This window comes from Bacillus rossius, chromosome 2 (genome assembly GCF_032445375.1).
Source record: "Bacillus rossius redtenbacheri isolate Brsri chromosome 2, Brsri_v3, whole genome shotgun sequence".
Taxonomy (NCBI): domain Eukaryota; kingdom Metazoa; phylum Arthropoda; class Insecta; order Phasmatodea; family Bacillidae; genus Bacillus; species Bacillus rossius.
This window is the reverse complement of record NC_086331.1, coordinates 104,378,005-104,398,094: the sequence shown is the minus strand read 5'-3', so window position 1 is coordinate 104,398,094 and position 20,090 is coordinate 104,378,005. Positions and strand designations below refer to the sequence as shown.

At 36.8% G+C, this 20,090-nt stretch overlaps 1 protein-coding gene across 1 annotated transcript in view; it reads left to right on the top strand.

The window, feature by feature from the left end:
* Nucleotides 1–14,156: 14,156 nt before the first annotated feature.
* Nucleotides 14,157–20,090, top strand: part of LOC134528943 (anoctamin-7-like) — an 86,546-nt gene continuing 80,612 nt past the window's right edge. The window contains exons 1-3 of the mRNA XM_063362611.1: nucleotides 14,157–14,192; nucleotides 14,282–14,496; nucleotides 19,875–20,004. Coding sequence (XP_063218681.1) covers nucleotides 14,157–14,192; nucleotides 14,282–14,496; nucleotides 19,875–20,004 — 381 coding nt within the window. The remainder of the gene's footprint in view (nucleotides 14,193–14,281; nucleotides 14,497–19,874; nucleotides 20,005–20,090) is intronic.

Here is a 20,090-nt window from a genome sequence, read left to right as displayed (position 1 = left end):
CTCTTTTATTTATGAATACAGTTGACTTAGTAACAAATTAAGATTCCAGAACACAAAATTCAGATGATCGCAGATACACAGCTATTAAAAAGCTCCATGACTCAATAAACAGAGCTACAGATTAAACAAGTTGACAGACAAGCAGAGAAAACCAAATATTTGGAGAAAACGTTAACACACGAGCTAACCGCATAAGAATTAACCATAGAAAAGGGAAGGTTTAGAACGGAAAATCCAATGTTAACCACTGAGGACAAGGTTCAGCGCTCCAAGCGGAAGGGCAGTGAAGTAACTCTTAGGCAGCACGCGCAAGAAAGGCACATTTTTACACTAATTTGTTTATTTTTGCCGCGCCTACACACAGACACCAAACATACACAAACTCACACACAGGCACTCGTTTGGAAACAATTAACCTGCTTTAGTCGATGATTTCAGCTGAAAAATTGTTATAAAATAACGAAGAGTATTATTGATACACAATAAGTTGCATGGTGTATTCATGAATGTGTTTGTTTTGATTATAACTTCAATTTTACTTTTGAAAGTCTAAATGTTCTTTGTAATACCTGTCCAACAAAGTTTCACTTTGTCTGAAAAAACTTTTGCTCAACCACAAAACCAGTACATTATTAACGTCTAAAAACATTGTAATTGGTAATTGTAACAGTTTAGTTTTCTGAACAATAACATTTTTGTAGTGATCCATTAACAATATCCTGCATTATTTACTGCTAAGCTTTTCATGAGGGAATTTCTTCATGTGATGTTGCGTTGTAGTGTATATAATTACTTATTACTTTTTTTCTTCTGAATTCGGGGCTGTGAGGTGGACACTCGCCATAGACCACGGTCGAGTTATTCTTCACTATCCCTGCACTTCCTCAGTGGCATTCGTTCGTAACTTGTGACCTCACTGTCGAACAGACATGAAGATTCGGTAAAATAAAGTTTAAAAAAAATCAATCTCGCTTATACGATCGTAACTGTCCGGGTATTGCAGTTATTTGTTAGCTCGGCTGACGTTTACTGAGTGGATTGTGGATTGTTTCAAGAAAACAAAGGGCCATAAATTTACTCTCTCTCTCTTCCTTGACCCCTCCCGGATTTGGGAACCCCAACCTCGCACTAAGCGACGCCATAAAGATTTTTACGACATAAACGAGCAAGAGCGACCTAATGGCTAAAAGTAAATTGTCTTATGAAACCACTTTAGATTATCTAAACAATTCAACTTCTTAAGCTATAAAAATGCATATATTTATTGCATTAAAAATATTTTTGAAAATATGTTATAAAATTTTAAAAATAATTTTCTTCAAAATATTATAACAAATATTCATTTAAATCACTGGCATTTTTTTATTTTTAGATGTTTTCAGATATAATAACCCAAAATTAATTTTTAAAAAATCCGCTATGATTTAAAATAAATTAATTAGTTTATTTACGTATTAAATTTTACGTAATTGGTCAATTTAATATCATTTAAACTACTTTTAATTAGTCTGCATTTTTAAGTGGTAATTTATTGTACAAGTTACTAAATTACCATTTGAAAAATTTTCAATTCCTTCAATTATTAAAACATTGTTTTTTTTAAACTAATAGCAATGAATTAAAGAATAATTATTTAAATTTTAAAATTCAAATCAAAAATAATTTTTACACAAAAATTGCAGCAGGGGAATTGTTTAAATCACTGGAATATTATTGTACAATATAAAGTTTAATCACAAACACTTATCTTGAAATAAAATAAATGAAGTTTCGTTATCTTTTATGAACTGGCTAAGGAAGCAGTGATGGAATTCATTGTTAGGGAAACAGCCGCACACCAAGAAACTCTACCGATTAACAGAAACGTCCGCTTCGTTTCCCCACTTCTAAAAATCTGAGATTCCTGACCAGTCAACCTCACGTGCAAAACCCTTTACTCAGAACAGCTTGAATCTTTTTGAAATATTTGGAAGTACATCTTTTTCTCTGCAAACAGGCAATAACCCATGTTTAGTATCCCTTACAAAAGACTGTTAGGAAGCCGATTATGGTGGGCAGTATGAATGGCAAAATTTCTTGAGTACAATGACATACATTTCCTTTACACAGCTTGTGTTATCATCATGCTTGTATTCTAATGTGAATTCAGTCTGCCACCAATTATAAGTTAGTTATCGAATAAATTTCTGAGCCTCTGTGCTCACACATATTGTTTTTTTTTTTTAAGATACAAACACTTTCGCTGCAGATACGAACATTTTTATGAGCTAATTGTTAATCAAATAAGGCTAAAACTCTAAGTCAGTAATTTAAACTCAGTGAAACGATACTGCATAAAAATTCTGATACGAGTTTTTACTAGCTTGTAATTCTGTGAACTTTGTTGGATGTGTATAATTAAGGTACGGGAATTCAGTAATTGAACTTAAATGGAGCACCTTACAGAATCAATGGCCATTAACAATTGAAGTTAAAGTATTTCATGTGATGTAGTACACACATCCTCAAATATTAAAATGAAGGGAAAAGTATTAAAAATATATATTTATGCAAAATAGCCATTGCATTTGAACCGTGTTATTGTGGTATGTGGAATAATTTTAATTGAATAAATTTTTATTTTTATAAATTAAATAATATTTAACAATTGTTATTTGAAACTAGTTATGCTTTCCATTAATTGTGTCTTCAATTTTGCAACCCCACATAACTTACAAGCAAAAATTTTAAGTAGGCTAAGCGGAAATCTGTTTCCTTTGTTTGTTCTGGCAGCAATATGAATACGACTCCTCAAACAAATCTTGAAAACAAACCAGAGTGCTTCCACATCATAACCCTCCCCCATTTTTCCCCCACAACCAGGGCGATTAAATATAGAGCACCAAGAAACTGTAAATTAATCGACATCCTCAAATTACATTCCGTCCACGTGCCGGACTAAAAAATAACACACCAGCCAAATATGAGGAAATTAAAAAAGATATATCGCAAATAATTGATTGAAATCGCTATGACATTTAATCCTTTGTGTACATTTTACAATCTCACGATACCTATGTAGGCCTATACCTAGGAATGTTGCTGTATTAGGACACCCTCTGTACGTTTGAATGAGCTTTGTATGTTTATTAATTATTATTTGGCATGCCCTGAAATAACAGAAGCAAATAACAAACTTGCAAAAACCACACGAGTGAATCGTGTGCAACTCTGACAGAAGGTAAAATGTGACAACCGTCAATGGACAGGCCACGCCGACTTTATAGTGAACAAGTTGGTTTTCTACATTTAGATTCCTTGTTAAACTTAATTTTATCTTGGCCACCGTATTAAGCGTGCTGAATTCAAACAGTTTATCCTCGTGAGTAAATGTGTGTTAAGAAGCAGATTTGTGTTAAAAATAGTTGATTATTCAGTTAATGCATAGCAAAGGAAAATATCTGGAGGATTCCCTTTTAGCGGAAAAGGGGGAGGTGGGTGCGTGTATCGCGTGTATCATTGACATTACTCAGATGCTGATATTTCAAGAGCAACTGGGCCTTTACACTGAGAGGCTTTTTTTTCTTCTTTTTTTATGTTTTCTCAGGGTATCTCATATTTTCAATACGTGCTTCATGGAGTATTCTGGGACGGCCAAACTGAGTTCTGTTCACAGTTGCAATTCTCGATTTGAGCTGAGGACAGTGCTTGCGAAAGGAAAGGAAAGTCAGAAGAAGTACGTACATGAACCACACCATCTCATGATATTGGATGGTAACTAAAGCAGTTTATCAGTCAAAGTGTTCTAAAGTAAGTGATTGCTATAACTCCATCTAAGTTTCGGGTGTATATGTCTGTTGCAAATGAAGGCCCCTAGGATCCGGATAAGAAGAAGTCTCGCAAGGTGAGTTTCGTCTCCGACAGTTCTGGAAGTGACAATGAGTTGTACACCAGAAGCAAGGTGGCAGCGAGGAAAGCTGGTATTGCATATTCGGCCAAAAAAGTGTAAGGAAAAGCTTGGGCTTAAGGAGAAGTGCCTACAGGTAAGTCTGATGATGGAGAGTTATCTACTAATGAATCTAGGTAACCTTGCAGTCTGCCTGCCGATAAGGAAGTGCCACAAAAAACAGGGATCAGTGGTTGACAGTACTTTCAGTTTGAGCCAATTGGCTCTCACCACAAAAACTTTCGTGGGGGGTTTGAACAGCATCTTGCTAAATAATGAACTGGTCGAGCTATTCGCGGCTATGGAAATCAACCAGTGAGTGGTAAACACTGCAGATGGTAGTACATCGGATGGTGCATACCTATCTATTTCCGGCTGGTCGTCTTGAAGCAAACATGAGGTTCAGGTGAGCGCACCAGTTGAGGAGCGACCTTCCTGTGCTAAGGCAGCTTAATAACAAGATAGAAAGAGTGCAAAACCCGTTCAAGCAGCGAAGACACCTTCTGGTTCTGTGTCCATAAAACCCGTCAAGAAGGTGCTGATAGTCCATTCTGTTGACAACATAACACTCAGGAGTACAACCAAGGCTACCATAGTGGAAGGACTGAAGAAAAAACTAAGGAGGTTAAAATCAAGGCCATAAGACGTGTGACCAATAATGTAGTTGTCGAAGCAGGGGATGAAAGCCCTTTGACAGAGCTATGATATTTGCTCTCGAGGAGTCGGCGGAGGTGCGAGTCCATAAGCTTAGGAAGTTGTTCCTATTGGTTATCAAGTACAATTTTCCAAAACAATCTTGCTAGTAGTGAATTGGCAGACCTGATATTTGAGATTAAATTCAATTCCTATCAGATGACTCTGGAACAATTCAGACAGAATTCGAGATCAGATGTGTCATTGGGGGACAGGAAGAAAGAGAAGGTGCATTTGTTGATACAGTCCTGGCTGAGTCCATATGGTCTATACACCCTGCCGATGTACTGACCATTTATTATTTTTATATATAATTTATATATGTATATTTATATAAGTATTTATATATGTATATTTATATATACTGTATGTCCATAAAATAATGTCCCAGTTATAAATTTTAATAGTAACAACTGTAGTGTGTTGGTTCAAGGTCACAATTAAAGTTTAACTCAAACGGTTTTAGATAAGCGCATGTACGAGTATTGCTTTGTTGTTTTCTCGCTTGCAGAACCACCTATACGAAATGGAGACTCCTAAGCATAAAGTATTTTGTGTTCAGCAATTTCCTAAGAGTGAATCTGTTATTTCAGTTCAATGTACATTTATTTTCAAGTTTAATTGTGATCCTTCATGTGGCAAAAACATCCACCGATGGTATAGACGATTCGAAACGACCAGCTATGTGTTTGTAAAGGGAAAAGCATGGGATGACCAAAAGTGTATTTACAGAATATTGACTATGTCAGAGCATCTTTCTTGAATAGTCCTAATAAATCTGTTTGGAAAGCATGTATGGAATTTCATTTGCCAAAGGTGACCATGTGGAAGGTTTTAAGAACACGTTTACACATGTGTTCAAACAGGTTACTGTTGTTACATGTTTTAAAGCCAAATGACTCTGGTGTGTATTGTAACTTGGCACTTCAAGCGTTTGAGAGGGAAGATGACTTTCTTGATCGTGTGGTGTTCGGCGATGAGTTCTTTTTTGCTAGCCTCAACGTTCACCTGACAAAAAGCCATGGAATTTTTTTCCTCTGGAGCTTTATAAAAGACATTGTTTACATTTTGCAACTAACTACTGATTTGCCACTTTTGAGACACAGAATTGAAGAGGCTATTACTTCCATTACTTTGGACTTGTTAACCAAAGTGTGGGAAGAATCGGACTTTAGGTTGCATGTGTACCATATAACTAAAATTGCACATATTGAATACTTGTAAGAAAAGCTAGGGTGGTTTGCATTTAATTTGATGTATGGTTTGTTGTAAACTGTTTAAATTATACTGTTGTAATATACCATTGAAATTGGTACATTCTTTTATGGACAATCGGTATAACGGAATGTGTTTTTATTATGTATTATTATAACCAAGTGCTATAAATGCCAGTGTTATGGACATCAATATGGAAGTTTTAAGCAGGTTCAAACTTGTAAGCAATGTGGTTTAGAGGGACATACTTATAAGGAAATCCAAACAACTAAGGTCTGCTGTGCAAACTGCGACAGAGATGGTATGAAGGATGTGGATCACGAGGTCACTGCATGCACCTACCCCATATTGGCAAATATGAATTCTATGGAGGCTGCATGCATCGATTATGGTTAAGTATGTGAAACGTAACATGCATAGGTCCTTGGCAGACTCAGCAGAGCTGGAAGCTATTTGTTGCCAAGTGAGATAGATATCGCATTTGTGCAGGAACCTTACTCTGTAGCTGGAAAACTTCCTGGGTTGAAAGTAAAGAAGGTACGCTTTGGTGTACACCTTATGGCAGCCATCTTGGTGTGCGATGAGTTTCTGGACCTACTGGTGTGTGATCACCACTCCAACTGGCATTATGTAGTGGTACAGGTATTGGGTGTTGGCTGTGAGGTTGCTTATGTAATCTCTTCATATTTCCAGTTTTCTTATCAGATATGTGTAAATTGTGGGCACTTAGAAAGCATTTTTGAAGTTACTGAACATAAGAGAGTGGTATTTTGAGCCTGTGAACCCCCTCCCCCTTCTTTCCTTCAGGGGGTAAAAACACAAAATGTTAACTAACATGAAAAATGCTGAACACGTTAAAATTCAAAAGAAAGTGTGTTACAAACTGCAGAGTGAATAGGGGGGACAAAAAATAACAGAGAGCGAAGATAAGACCATTCGTAATGAAATAAACTGTTTTGACTTCTTACTGAATTTATCAACGTATTTAGTTATAGAGCAAAATGTGTGACTTCCGTTTCGAGCTGGATACTCCCTCGGATGTCCTGCAGGCACGGCGGAGAAGAAAGAAGGATGTCACAGTGCCCTTAGAGGAGGAGGAGGAGGAAGACCCCACAGCATACACAGAGGTGTCCAGACGCCGAGCGGTGCCCGGGGGGAGTGGTGAGGGGGGGGGGAAGTCGACTGTATCTGGTTCAATCCTGCGCGGTAGGTGGAGGGAGCGGGCGGGTATTGGACAGACGATGGCCGTCTCGCGGGAAAGCACGTCGCGCCATGATGCCCGCCAGACAGCTCCTGCGCCACTGGAAGTCCGCCGTGGTGGTACTGTCTAAATATTTACAGTCTCTGTTAAGTCTATGTTTTGAGTGTGCCACCAATTAGCACTATACTTGCGTGTGTGCGATCGGGTTTCTGACCGAATCGTGAACGAAAAGAAGGTGACGTAATGGTTTATGGACGATGGCTCCAAAATTTAAAAGATTTGCTTAGACAGGTCCGGGGTGAGAACTGAAGCAATAGTTCGTAGTAAAACTGCAGTATTATGCAAAAATATGAAAATGTCAAAACTGTTTTTCGCAACTGTTTTGGTAGTGCAGGCTTAGTGTAGAGAGCCTGTTACTCCCCCACGCCCACCTCCTTCCCACTCCAGACACACAAGTGGCTACCGCAGGGATTACACTGCATGCGAGCGCCGCGCTCGCAGTCCAATGCGCGCGGCTAGATTACCCTGGGCGCGCACTCCCGCGCACTGCTTGCCATAAAATTGTCTCGTGTTGGAGGCGCGAGGAAATGCAACAGAAGTCATGCTTTCACACTAGTTCCAAAACTAAAATGAAGTAGTTGCGGGGCTGTGAAAAACTGGCAAAATATTTCTAAGATAGTTTCCAAAAATACTGTGCCGCATCAAACAATGTTAGTTCTATGCCCCGGCACTAGCAAACTGGAAAGGCACTTTTACAGGAAAATTGTTCCATCACCATTGAGGCCAAAATACTGGGCGGATCTTACTTTGGCACTTGAGGTGTTGCAGCCAGAGTCCAGGTGGTACTCGTTTCTCTGGAGGTGGTGCAGTCTGTCTGCACTAGATGTTCCGGCGAACGAAGGTGTTGAGCACCCCACTCTCCGACGTGTGCTCACCCCCAGGCATTACGAAGCAGAGTCTCATGCAGCTCCGACGATTAGCTCCACATTTAGTCTGGTCGCCAAACCATCAAATTTAGCATCACCTGGAAATGTTGGAGGACAAAGATGTTTTGGCTGATTCTTATTCAGTTTTTTCCGCTGATTACGCATTTTCCGGGTGCCACTTTGTCACCCTTGGGCAATCGCCGCCATTTTGAAAAAAATGGCGCCCGAAAACACTTTTTTGATCATATTTAATTAACCGTTGGTCTTACGTAAATATCTGTAGTTAGATAAAATAAAGATCGTAAAATTCTTCACAAAAATGATATCTTTAATATTTTTGATCAACTTTACGGTTTTAACGCAATGAGAGAAATTAATATTGCAATTTAAACATTTTTTTCTTTTATTCGACCTGAAATACTAAAATAATGTTACAAGCTGTTAGGTCTTCACGTTTTATTCTTATATATTGTGTTGTAAATTATATCTAGAAAAATGTTTTAACAAATTACAATTTGAACCAAATTTTATTACGCTTATTATGATCACACTACCACATTCGCCTATATTTAATTAAATGTCATCGAAACTACATTTAAATAACCAAAATTCCCCTCAATGAAAACCAAGCAAGCTGGTGCAAGGATTAGCTCGTTGGACTCGCATTAGGGAGGACCCAGGTTTGTTTCCCGGGTTTAGTCATCCTGATTTCAGTTTTTTATTTTTTCCCGAAATCATTTCAGGCGAATGCTGGGATGGATTCCTTAGTAAAGACCATTTCCAATTCGTTCCAAAGTTTCCCGAAACTGTTGTTCCTGTGTGTGTTTGTGTGTGTGTGTCGTCTTCAATCAGCATTTGGAGGAGTAATCCAAATGTTACTGGGAAAGAAATATCCACAGAATGTCAGGGCACTTAGGCTTATTACTGAAGAAGTTTTGCGTTCCACCCTAGAAACAGGAAGCTATTTTATACACACATTAGAAGAAACAGCTAACCAAAGTTGAACTACACGTTTGTGGGTTGATTGTCTCATTAAACCTATGTTCATTATCATGCTTTTCGTACGAGCAGAAAGGGAAGGTGATTGGCCTTTGTATATGTGGGCAGCAGAGTCAATGTTCCGTACTTCTTTAGTGCGGGACATTGGAATTACTTGCGTTATGGTCTTGTGTACATTATCCAAATGTCAAATTTATCAAGAGACATCTTAAAAACGATTATGTAAAAAAGCAATTTTGTCATGCGACATCAAAAGGGCTTTGGAATGGAATGTGGTCGGACATGTTTATAGAAACAACCTTCATGCGGTATGGAAAAGGACCAGGAGGACTAATAGGGATAACAACGCAGCCCAAAACAATCAATACTTGGGCTCTCAACCTCAATACAAATAGCAAATTGGTGAAAGATCTTTGTGATTTAAATGACAAAAGTGTAACACTTGACGCGAATCATCACAAGGAAGAAAGTAAACCTAGAATAAAGTCGGATATGGAAGATCGACAGAAAATACATGTTAAACTACAAACACGTATTAATCCTCTGAATCCAAGTGAACATCCAAATAGACTATTTAACATTGTAACTGGTTCAATTGCAACGGAAAAGGTGAATGTGGAGAAAGCTATCGAATTAGGTAGTCTTGGATTAACAGATTTAAAAAAATCATTACCAGGCGGATTTCATGCATCTTTGAAACAAACAGTGGTTTCGATGCAAACCATGAAAAGCAATGTAAAAGTTGGTGATCCATTTGTATTTGATACTGCTCTGATATACAGCCGAGTCAGTGCATTGGTCTTATTACGTATTCTATCGATTGACAAAGTTTTGTGTTACGAGCTCGCGCCAGTACCAAGCAGTATGTTCGACAACAATGGAAATATGAGAATTAGTGGGGAAAAAGTGCGCTAAAAGAAAAACTGGCTTCCATGGATCTTTCAAGATTGATACCTTCTCCCGATGTAACAGTCATCGATGGGTGTGCTACACTTTGGGTCGTCCACTTGCCATATTCAGGCACTGTATTTGATCTAGCTAATAATGTTTATAAGTACGTGATCCAGTTCCTTGTACAAAGTGATGTGTATATTGTATTTGATAGGTATTTTTATTACAGCATAAAGTCTGCAACCAGACAATCAAGAAAGAAAGGAGTCTGTAGAAACTTCCAGCTTCACTTGACTCTGAGTCTTCCTCCAAAAAATATTATTCTAAACAATACCAAAAATAAAGTCCAGTTTGCCAGGTACTAGTGGCAAATTGTAAAGATTTAAAACTAAGCCATAAATTGGTTGCAACGAGTGGAGATCCAGTACCAGTCAAAATAATGGAAGGCCTTATCACGCCAGAGGTCTATTTAAAATCAACTCATGAAGAAGATGACATAATAATGGTGCATCAATTAATTAACATTGTAAAGTCGACCAATGTGAAGAGAATAATCGTAGTTTCTGATGATACAGATGTGTTCTTGCTCCTCTGTTACTACTACCAAAAATTGAATATGACATGCGAAGTCTACCAGACATCTACAAGCCATGAGAGAAAAACAATTGACATAGGAGCTACAGTTGGCAACCATTTACCAATAGTTTCTAAAATATTATGCGCTCATGCGATATCAGGATGCGATAGTGTTGCTTATCTGTATGGCTTGGGTAAGGTCACCATTCTCAGACAAGTGAAGTCAGACTTGAGTTTAGAGAACTTGGGCAAAGTAGAATCTAAAATGGAGGACATTGTAAAAGAGGCAACCAAACTAATAGCAGCATGCTACGGAGCCAGAAATGTGACGACAATGTCCGAAGCTCGCGTTGTGGTGTGGTCAAGAAGAACTGGGAGTGCTAGGAACGTTGTTCCACCTCTAATATCACTACCTCCTACAACGGAGGCTTTCGTTGAGAATGTAAAACGGGCTCATCTGCAAGTCATGCACTGGTATTCAGCTGAAGATCCAGATCCTCCTGACATCGACCCCACAAACTATGGTTGGGCAAGAGATGACACAATGAAGAGCCTGAAGCCTGTTGCATTGCCTGAAGAAGTTGCAGTTGTTCCAGCAGACATCCTGAATGTTATCAAATTCAAACCTTGCTCTTCCATCAGATGTACTTGTGCCGGAAAATTTCCATGTACTTTATTTTGTAAGTGCTATGGCAAACAGTGTTTCAACCTCCATACAAGAAATTTAAATGAAAACAATCAAGAGGAAGATATAACATTCAAATACTGTGACATCTAAATGCTCCGAGGAATGGTATATCATTTCATATAAACATAACCATGTGTTATTGTTTGTTACACACTTTAAAATATAAAATTTTATTAATATGATACGCGTGTAAATTACAAATTAACCTATTATAACAACAATTCATATTATGAAAATTAATTTTTGAGGGAAATGTTGGTTTTTTAAATGTAGTTTCGATGACATTTAATTAAATATAGGCGAATGTGGTAGTGTGATCATAATAAGCATAATAAACAATGTTCAAATTGTAATTTGTTAAAACATTTTTCTAGATATCATTTACAACATACTATATAAGAATAAAACTAGAAGACCTAACAGCTTGGGACATTATTTTAGTATTTCAGGTCGAATAAAAGAAAAAATGTTTAAATTGCAACATTAATTTCTCTCATTGCAATAAAACCGTAAAGTTTATCAAAAATATTAAAGACATCATTTTTGTGAAGAAATTTACGATATTTATTTCATGTAACTACAGAAATTTACGTAAGACCAACGGTTAATTAAATATGATCGAAAAAGTGTTCTCGGGCGCCATTTTTTCAAAATGGCGGCGATTGCCCACGTGTCACAAAGTGGCACCCGGCAGATTCGTAATCAGCGGAAAAAACTGATTAAGAATCAGCCAAAACATCTTTGTCCTCCAACATTTCCAGGTATAATGAGTTGGCGACCAGACTAATTCGGGCGCCGCGCATGCGCAGAGCACACCACTCGCACATTCCACAAATAACACCGGAATTCTGGTAAGAGTCTCAGCACAGGGTGGTACACCCACGCACATACTTCTTGTACTCTTCCGGTATGCCATTCCTGCGTTTGTGGCACCCCTACTCTATTTAATAAAAATTATAAAAATTACTAAAATTATTTTTTCAAAACATGACAATATTTTTGAGAAGCAAATAATCAGTCCTATAATTATAAGTAAAGAAAGTAAGTTACTAAAAATACAAGGTGCCAAAACTAGTGTAACTTGAAGGTAAATATTAAATAATAAAAAATATATATTTAGCCAAAACACAAGTCATGAGGCGTGTCATCTGCCTCAAGCCGATATAAATGCCAAATCAGAGCTATGGCATTCAGCCATAACATATGCCAAGGGTGAAGAAGTGAATAAATTTTTGCTGATTCATGGACTATACATGCTAAATCAACCAGGGAACTTTCCCACTTTTGTGTATGTTGCTCAGGAAAGAGAATCCTGCCTTAATATGAACTTGTGTACCAATAGTGTAAATGATCAGATAAGAGATTGGGTTGTGACGAATTAGTTTTATAGTAATAATACACTGAATCAGTTCTCAATTGGTGTCATTAGAGTGAGGGATAATGAATTTTCAATGGTCTCTACAAGGGAAAAGACAGGAGTAAGTTTGATGGTACACTTTTATAACTATTATGGATTATCAGCTATTACTAGCTAATGGTTTCATTGATGAAAGAACACAGTCAATTTTTTTAAGGGATTCAGAAACACAAACAGGTCAGGGGTGGCAATGCTTGGAGTACGAATAAACTGCATGAGGCTTGTACCCGGTTAAGGGCTTACTACCACCGACATTCCTCCCTGCAATGTCTGGACCGAATGGACGTAATTGGGATTGGGGAGGAAGAACAAGGAGGTATCGAATGCACTGTCATTATCACTGCCAAAGAGTCCGAGAGTTCAGGCTTGAGTCCTCAAAGTGATTTGTGGAAATCGAAAGTAAAAAATATCCTTGAGGCATAGTAAATAGGTTCGCAGCCCAAAAATATAGAGTGTTAAATCCCATGCATGCTCGGAGTATGAGTGCAGGTTTCTGTGCTGATATAGGTGAAAGTTTAGTGGAGCTGTTGCAGGTACTTCTCCCTGATAACTATCTTGCTTGAGAGGAGCCTTAACATGCTTGCACAAGGTCACTAGTGAATATACCATGTGATGTGGATCATGTTTATCCCTTCTAAATGGAGGAGCTTATGGATATTGTGTATAAGTTGAGAACCAGAAAGACTGAGGTCGTGATGGGATTACTGCTGAATTGATGAAGGTGTTTTATATTTACTATATTTATATTTATTTATAGCGAATGTATTGACAAACGTAACATAATGGCAATAAATGATATGAAGTTAGAAATCAGCCACAAATTCTTCTCTTGCTGCCGTCACATCGCAATGGGATTATGATAAAATATATTTTAAAACCCCTGCCTTATTCTGAAAGGTTTATAGGAAGACGGCTGCCCGTGCTCCAGATGGGGTTCAAACCCATGACCACGAGTTAAGGAAATTTGCCTCCGGAAGTGCGTCGTTTATCCTAAAGTAGATTTGTGTTAATGTTGTCCACTTTTAATGCTGGTATTGTGCCTACAGACTTTTTTCTTAATCATACTGCCTAACAATTATTTTTGTTTTTAGTAATTTTGCCTAAAGTCGTCGTTTTACCTTGAAAATCACATTTCTGTAATTAATTACGAAGAAGAAACTTGGTTTTTTGCAACAGTCGTTGAGTTAAAAAGTCGTTTTTCCTAAAGGCATTATATTTATTTGAGTCCTCCCATCCCAATCAACTTCTCTGACAGAAATTTTTCCAAAATCGTTTTTCCTTAGAGCTTAGGCAACAATACTTTAGGCAAGTGGCATGCTTAAGGGGAGGAGGGATATATCCCCACTGCTTCCAGAAACTCCCAAACATTCTATCATCAAGCAAATAGCGGGCAAATTGGTTCTACCCCTCCGCTATATAAAATTCTCAGTACACTCCTGCTTTAAGCAGAAAGACGTGTAAGCGCAAGTTTGCTTGGCCGCGGAAGACGATCGTAACGAACACCCAGACCTCCAACAACGCCGGGTGCGTTGGGGTGACTGCGCCGCCCATATTGATCTGCCGCCTGTTGACGCGCGCGCAGTGGCGTGGTCGCGCTCAAGGAATGGGGTGGAGGGGGTGTGAGGATGGGCGATGTGGTGCGGCGTGAGCTCGTGAGGAGGGTGAGGGGGTGGGAGGGGAGGTTGCACGTGAGGAAGTGGAGAGGGGAAGGTGCGCAGCAGTGGACGGGGGGAGGGCTGGGGCGGAGCAGGGGAGTATGACGTGGGCGTTCAAGCGGGAAGGGAGGGGGCGTCAGAGTCCGCAGTGCCGTGACTCGAGCCACGCGCGCTCGCCTGAACGAGGCGGCGCGCGGTGCGGGCGACATGGCCAGCGCGGGGTAAACAACGAGGCGAGCGCGCACCGCCGTCCTGCAGCCCTGCGCCGCTGCGGCTGCAGGCGCCAGCTGCTTCTGGAGCCTCGTCCCGGGTGAGTCGGGGGCTCACGTCACCCGACACAACGCGCAAGTCTGTGTGGCGCGTAGCGATTCACTTGAATGAAACTTACTATTTCCCCTGCATTTGACTATTCATAAGTCCGATGACATTTACTGAAGTTTATTTAATGGCTAGAAAATATTTTGTTTTCCTTGTAAAACCACAATAGTATGACAAAGATTTTTTTTTTTTATGTTGCTAAAACAATCAATTCCGATACTTTACTAGTTATGCGAAATTAATTTCCTCCGAACATTTTTTTGTTATATTTCTAAAGTTATGTTTAGGTTTTTTGTTTGACACCTGTTGGTAACATCCACGTATTTATTAGATTGTAGGTCGCATTGTGTTATTGAAAACGTTACATGTGACGAAAGCATATCGTAACAAAAGTGCTTTTCCATGGCCATGGAAAACGCTCGAGCCTGTCATATTATCAGATTAGGTTGCATAACACTTATTTTTTTATATTTATAAAGGAAAGAACAAAAAAAAATTAATTTGTACATAAAGCGGATTATAAGTACACTAGGTTTTCAAGCAATTACAATATAATTTAACACTTTTCTGTATGACTATACAATGCAAATATCATAAAATATCACACACTTCAAGTACAACCTGCACAGTATTTCATGATATTAAAAATTTTTTACTGTTATATGTTTTAAACAATATAAAGTTAAATTACAATTTCAAACTGAAACTTTCTCAGAATCTTATTTTTTAAGGAAAGCATCAAAAATAGATGTTTCAAGAAAAAGTGAAATGTTAAGTCCCTTGTTGCTGTGCGAATACGTATGTGGCAGTTTCCTAGTAAAATTCACAATAAAATAAAATTAATGAACCCATTAAACACGTTGTAACTAACTTAATGATTTTTCAGAGATATTCTTTGTATAATGTTTCCGGTTTAATGACATTACAAATTTTTAACATCGTTTTTATAATTGCATAATGGTTCGGAGAATAATTAAACATAACATTTCGTAAGTACACATAAACATTAAACAAATAATCTCTTTAACACGTAGTGAAAATTGGAAACGTACACAAAAGTAATTTTGAATTTGAACCAGGAAAAGAATCTCAAACTGAAACAAGTCTTTTACATTATTTTTATTGTTTCTTATTTGAGGAAAGCTTGATGCCAAATTTTATTTTATTAAATTATGTTGCCATGTATATTCTAAAATAATAATTCGTAAACGTTATTGGTGACATATGTATTATAACAGGCCCACAGTAGCAAATTCATTATATCACTATACTTTATTCTTCGCAATTCTTAGGTGTTTACTAAAGTGCAAATTTGTCACTTGTTTTAAATGGGGTAATTTTTATCCTTTTATCCTTTGTTCCTACTCTATTGCCGGTAATGAAATTTCTTGATTTTACTTACAATCATATCTGATGTGAAAATTTATTGCCAACAATAATATGATGTATTTTAGTCTATCCTTCCGCGTAACAATATGATTAATATGTTTTATTTTTTATTTATGATACTGTTTTGTTTTGGTTTTGCATTTTTTCTTCCAAAATAACATATGAATTCTTATGTTTGGAGAAACCTAACCATCGAAATAAATTTCATAACTACAGTTTCTGGCTAATTTTTTACACAATAATAGTAAGGAATCACAGAATTTCACAGAAAAAATTGAAAGCATTTAACTGTTACCAAAAAGATATGAGTGAAAAATCAATAACTTGGCCACTCTTATACAGGTCTCTGAAGCCGTAACGCCCCCAGTGACATTCAAATGGGATTTGTATTAATAGTTAATATCGCTAATTTAATGATTGGTGTAGTATTTTACTACTAAAGGGCCTCTTAAACAGTTATAAAACATTTACAGACACAGCATTACGCAAATTAAACAAAACGTAGGCACGAGTAAACAAGCATATGTTGATAAAGTACTTGAAGTAAGAAAAAAATTATTGAACTGTAATCTTCTACGAAAATTAATGAGATGGTATATTTTTAACACATTTTGGTTTATTATGTACATATGAAGCATATAAGTCCGCTGTCATTTTCAAATGGCCAGGAAGCAGCAACGGGCCAAGTCCCCAGTTCGATCTCGGTATAGTGGAGCACTCATTGTTCTGCAGAACTGCAAGGGTTCTCTTCCAGGTTTCACTCGCCATGCTTGTTTTTCTTTGTTTTATTACTTTTATCTAAGGGCTGTTTCTAAAAATTTAACTCCACACCGTCCTTGCATTTGTTGTTTTGCGCACAAATATTTCCAACAGATATACAATTAGTGTTACATCACAGGTGTAAAAAATTGCGCAAGTGATATTAATTACAAAGCCGTTCCCCGGCTGTCTGCGATTTTTTTAATCATTAATTTTGACTTAAATTTTAAGCTATTTATCAAATTTATTTGAATTACGAGGCATAAATATTATCTTCCCAATATGTTAAACCTTGTTGAAACTGGATATTTTCTAACATACCTCAATTTGTAACCACCTAGATTCAGGATCGCACGCATTACTTTTTTTGTTTCAAGGGGAGTGTGCAATAGCAACACTTTTCCCAGTGTTTGCTTTCAAATTCGTTCCATTTGTTTTTACAATTTCGTGTGCCGGGGATATATCCCCCCCCCCCTACTTGCTTTTGCCCTTACCGTAAATGAAAACATATTTATAATTCATACCCCATTCCATGAACCCTGTGTTTAACGAGTTCCATAGCTAGGTAACTTGCCATGTCAAGCAAAAAACTTGTAAACTGAAACTGTATTGCATGTTGAGGATTAATGTTTTAAAATTCAAGATGGTGGGTTTCGAGGTGCCCGTCTCCCGTTCCACCCCCCCCCCCCCCCATCCGCCCCCCCCCCCTGCCCGAGACACTATGAATTGCCTTGTGACGTTGACTTCCTACCTTTATCTACTCAATTTTTTTACCATCGCAGGTGAATTGATTGTAGTACAAGCCAACGTGAGTGTTTTTGATGCGAGGAAAAAAATTCTTCTACAAATCTATGTCGGTTAGATTTTACGTGAGATGTGGATGACATCGACTAATGTTTTGAACAGTTGATTCACAAAGGGTAGGCTGTCGAAAGTGGTTTGATTTCCCAGCTGATTTTGCGCTTGATTACAGTTAAATTTGGACAGAGAGTAAAAAGAATACCTTTCTGTTTCGTTTGGTATTTTAGAGACTTCTTGGAGGGACAACAACATTACCCATAATCCGAGAAAAAATCATATATTTTTTTAATGTACTGCGTTTCAACATAATAAACACCGTGTTTTATATCGTCAATGTAAATGTAATTGAATTTGTTTTTTTTAGGTTTAGTTAATTTCAATAGGATTTAAGTAGCCGTTTACAGTTAGGTATATTTGATAAATTTTATGTGTGTATAGATAATGTGAAAATTAAATAATCACCACAAATAAATATATTATGAACGGCATCAATTTTTTTTTTTGCAAAAAGTCACTGACCTTCACATACTGAATGGTAAAAATAATCATGAAACCCTGCATTTGTATGTTAAGGTAAATAAAGAATTTTTTGTGTATGTCACTTCAATTACTTTCCTTCCGCTTAACCGAAAACGAAGAAATTTTTATTTTTAATATTATTATTTTCTGGAATTGATGATTGATTATTTGTTTAAAATAAGTTTAAAAACGCTCGCACTTTAAGAAAGTTCTTGATCACATATTCCTTAGTAACTTCTAAAACATGCGTCACATAAAAATATTATTTTTTCTTAATAATCTAAAATATATATCAAAAATGTACCTATTCCCTAATGTTTTAACTATGTTATTAGTTATTATTTTATGCTCTCAGTAAACATAATTCATTATGAAAGTTGGCTCACAAACTCCACGGCTAAAATAAAGCCAAAAATTTCGTTGTAAAAATATACGTAAAAACAAGCATTATACCAGAAATTCATATAAAATAGTGGTTTCAGAGTGATCAAGTATAAGAGCATATAATATGTATCGAGATATTTAACATTTTTACACTAATATTTTAAATTAACACTTATATGAAATAAATTGCATGAAGTTTTATGATAAAGCAAGACACTATATTCTCAACGACAAATCTCCTTGAGACAGGTTCAAACACACTAGCACATTGCAAATCTCCTAATTACATGATTCGCCAAAAGTCCCCAAAACATGCATTTTCAACAAAATTTTTAATAGAACTCCATAAACATAAAATGAAATATTTGAATTAGAAAACCATTTGCAACGTTTTGTCACAATATTTTATGTAGACATTTTACTAAACAAAATGATTACATCCTTGATAATTTATAAATGTATATATATGTATATATATATGTGTGTAGGTGTGTGTATATATATATATATATATATATATATATATATATATAGTGATACGGGTTTGCTTTAAATAAAGTAATTTTATTTGGAAAAAAATATTATTTCGCGGAAAATAGATATCTAATCATGTGAATTACGTTCCTTCTAGTGTTTTCTACGAAGTGGCAATAAACGTGCTACAAGCGATAACAAGCTCTTCATCCAGACTTGGAAACTACTCGTAAACTGTAAAGGAAACTGTTCTTAACGGCGTACGAAGGCGTTCTCTCATAGCACTGCCTTGAAAGACTTCGGTGTGCAAGTATTTCTGACTCATTTCGGGACGTAAACTTACCGGTCGCATCAGAGTACACTAACACATTGAGTCTTTCCTGCTAAGACGCAACTAACGTACTAAAAGGTATCACTTCTCCTTAGAATTATTTTTGTTGATATTTTCTGAGAAGCAATTAGAACGTTATAACAACTAGCTTAAATTGGACTCAATGGTGAATACGGAAATTTTTTTTCGGGAATGGGGAGATTTTTGAAAAGAATATTAAAAAAAATTTTGAACACGTGTGTTCAAAAAAACTTACATTACTTCTGACACTAAGCCACTGGCATATGGACCTGCGAGGTGAAGTGGCTTCTCACGAAGTGACATGCTGTCTTAACTGATATTTTGCATATTTTTCCATAAGATCGAGGGGGGAGGGGATGTTTCATCTCTATCTGTCCCTGTGTTTGCCACTTGAACTTGTACTTTACCTTATCACACAATGAAGAAATTTTGCTTTTAAAATCGTGATCCAACAATTAAAATGCAAAGTTAAAGTTGACTTTTCAAAACCGTTTAAAATATTTAAATTTGGCAATAATTATTTAGTGACCACAAATGAGCGTGCTTTTTTATGCGTTTTATGGGAAAGAAAGGAATAAACTTTATTTTGGAAAAAAATATATTTAGTTGATTTCTTATGTGTCACCATAATTATTTTAAATAGCTACTTGTTTATCATAATTGAAGTGAAAATTTCACTTTATTTGTTACAGAACCATGAAAGAACTCTACAGAAAGGAAGAACGACATGAATTACGTCGAAAGAATGATTTTCCTCTCGACACAGACTACGGGAGCATCAATACCGAACGTGAAACAGAACATCAGAGAATAATTTTGCAGGTAAAAAATTAATTTTAGCGCCTGAGACTTGTGAAACGCTGAAAACTAATACTCTTATAAAATACAAGCAAGCACTATAAAATAAT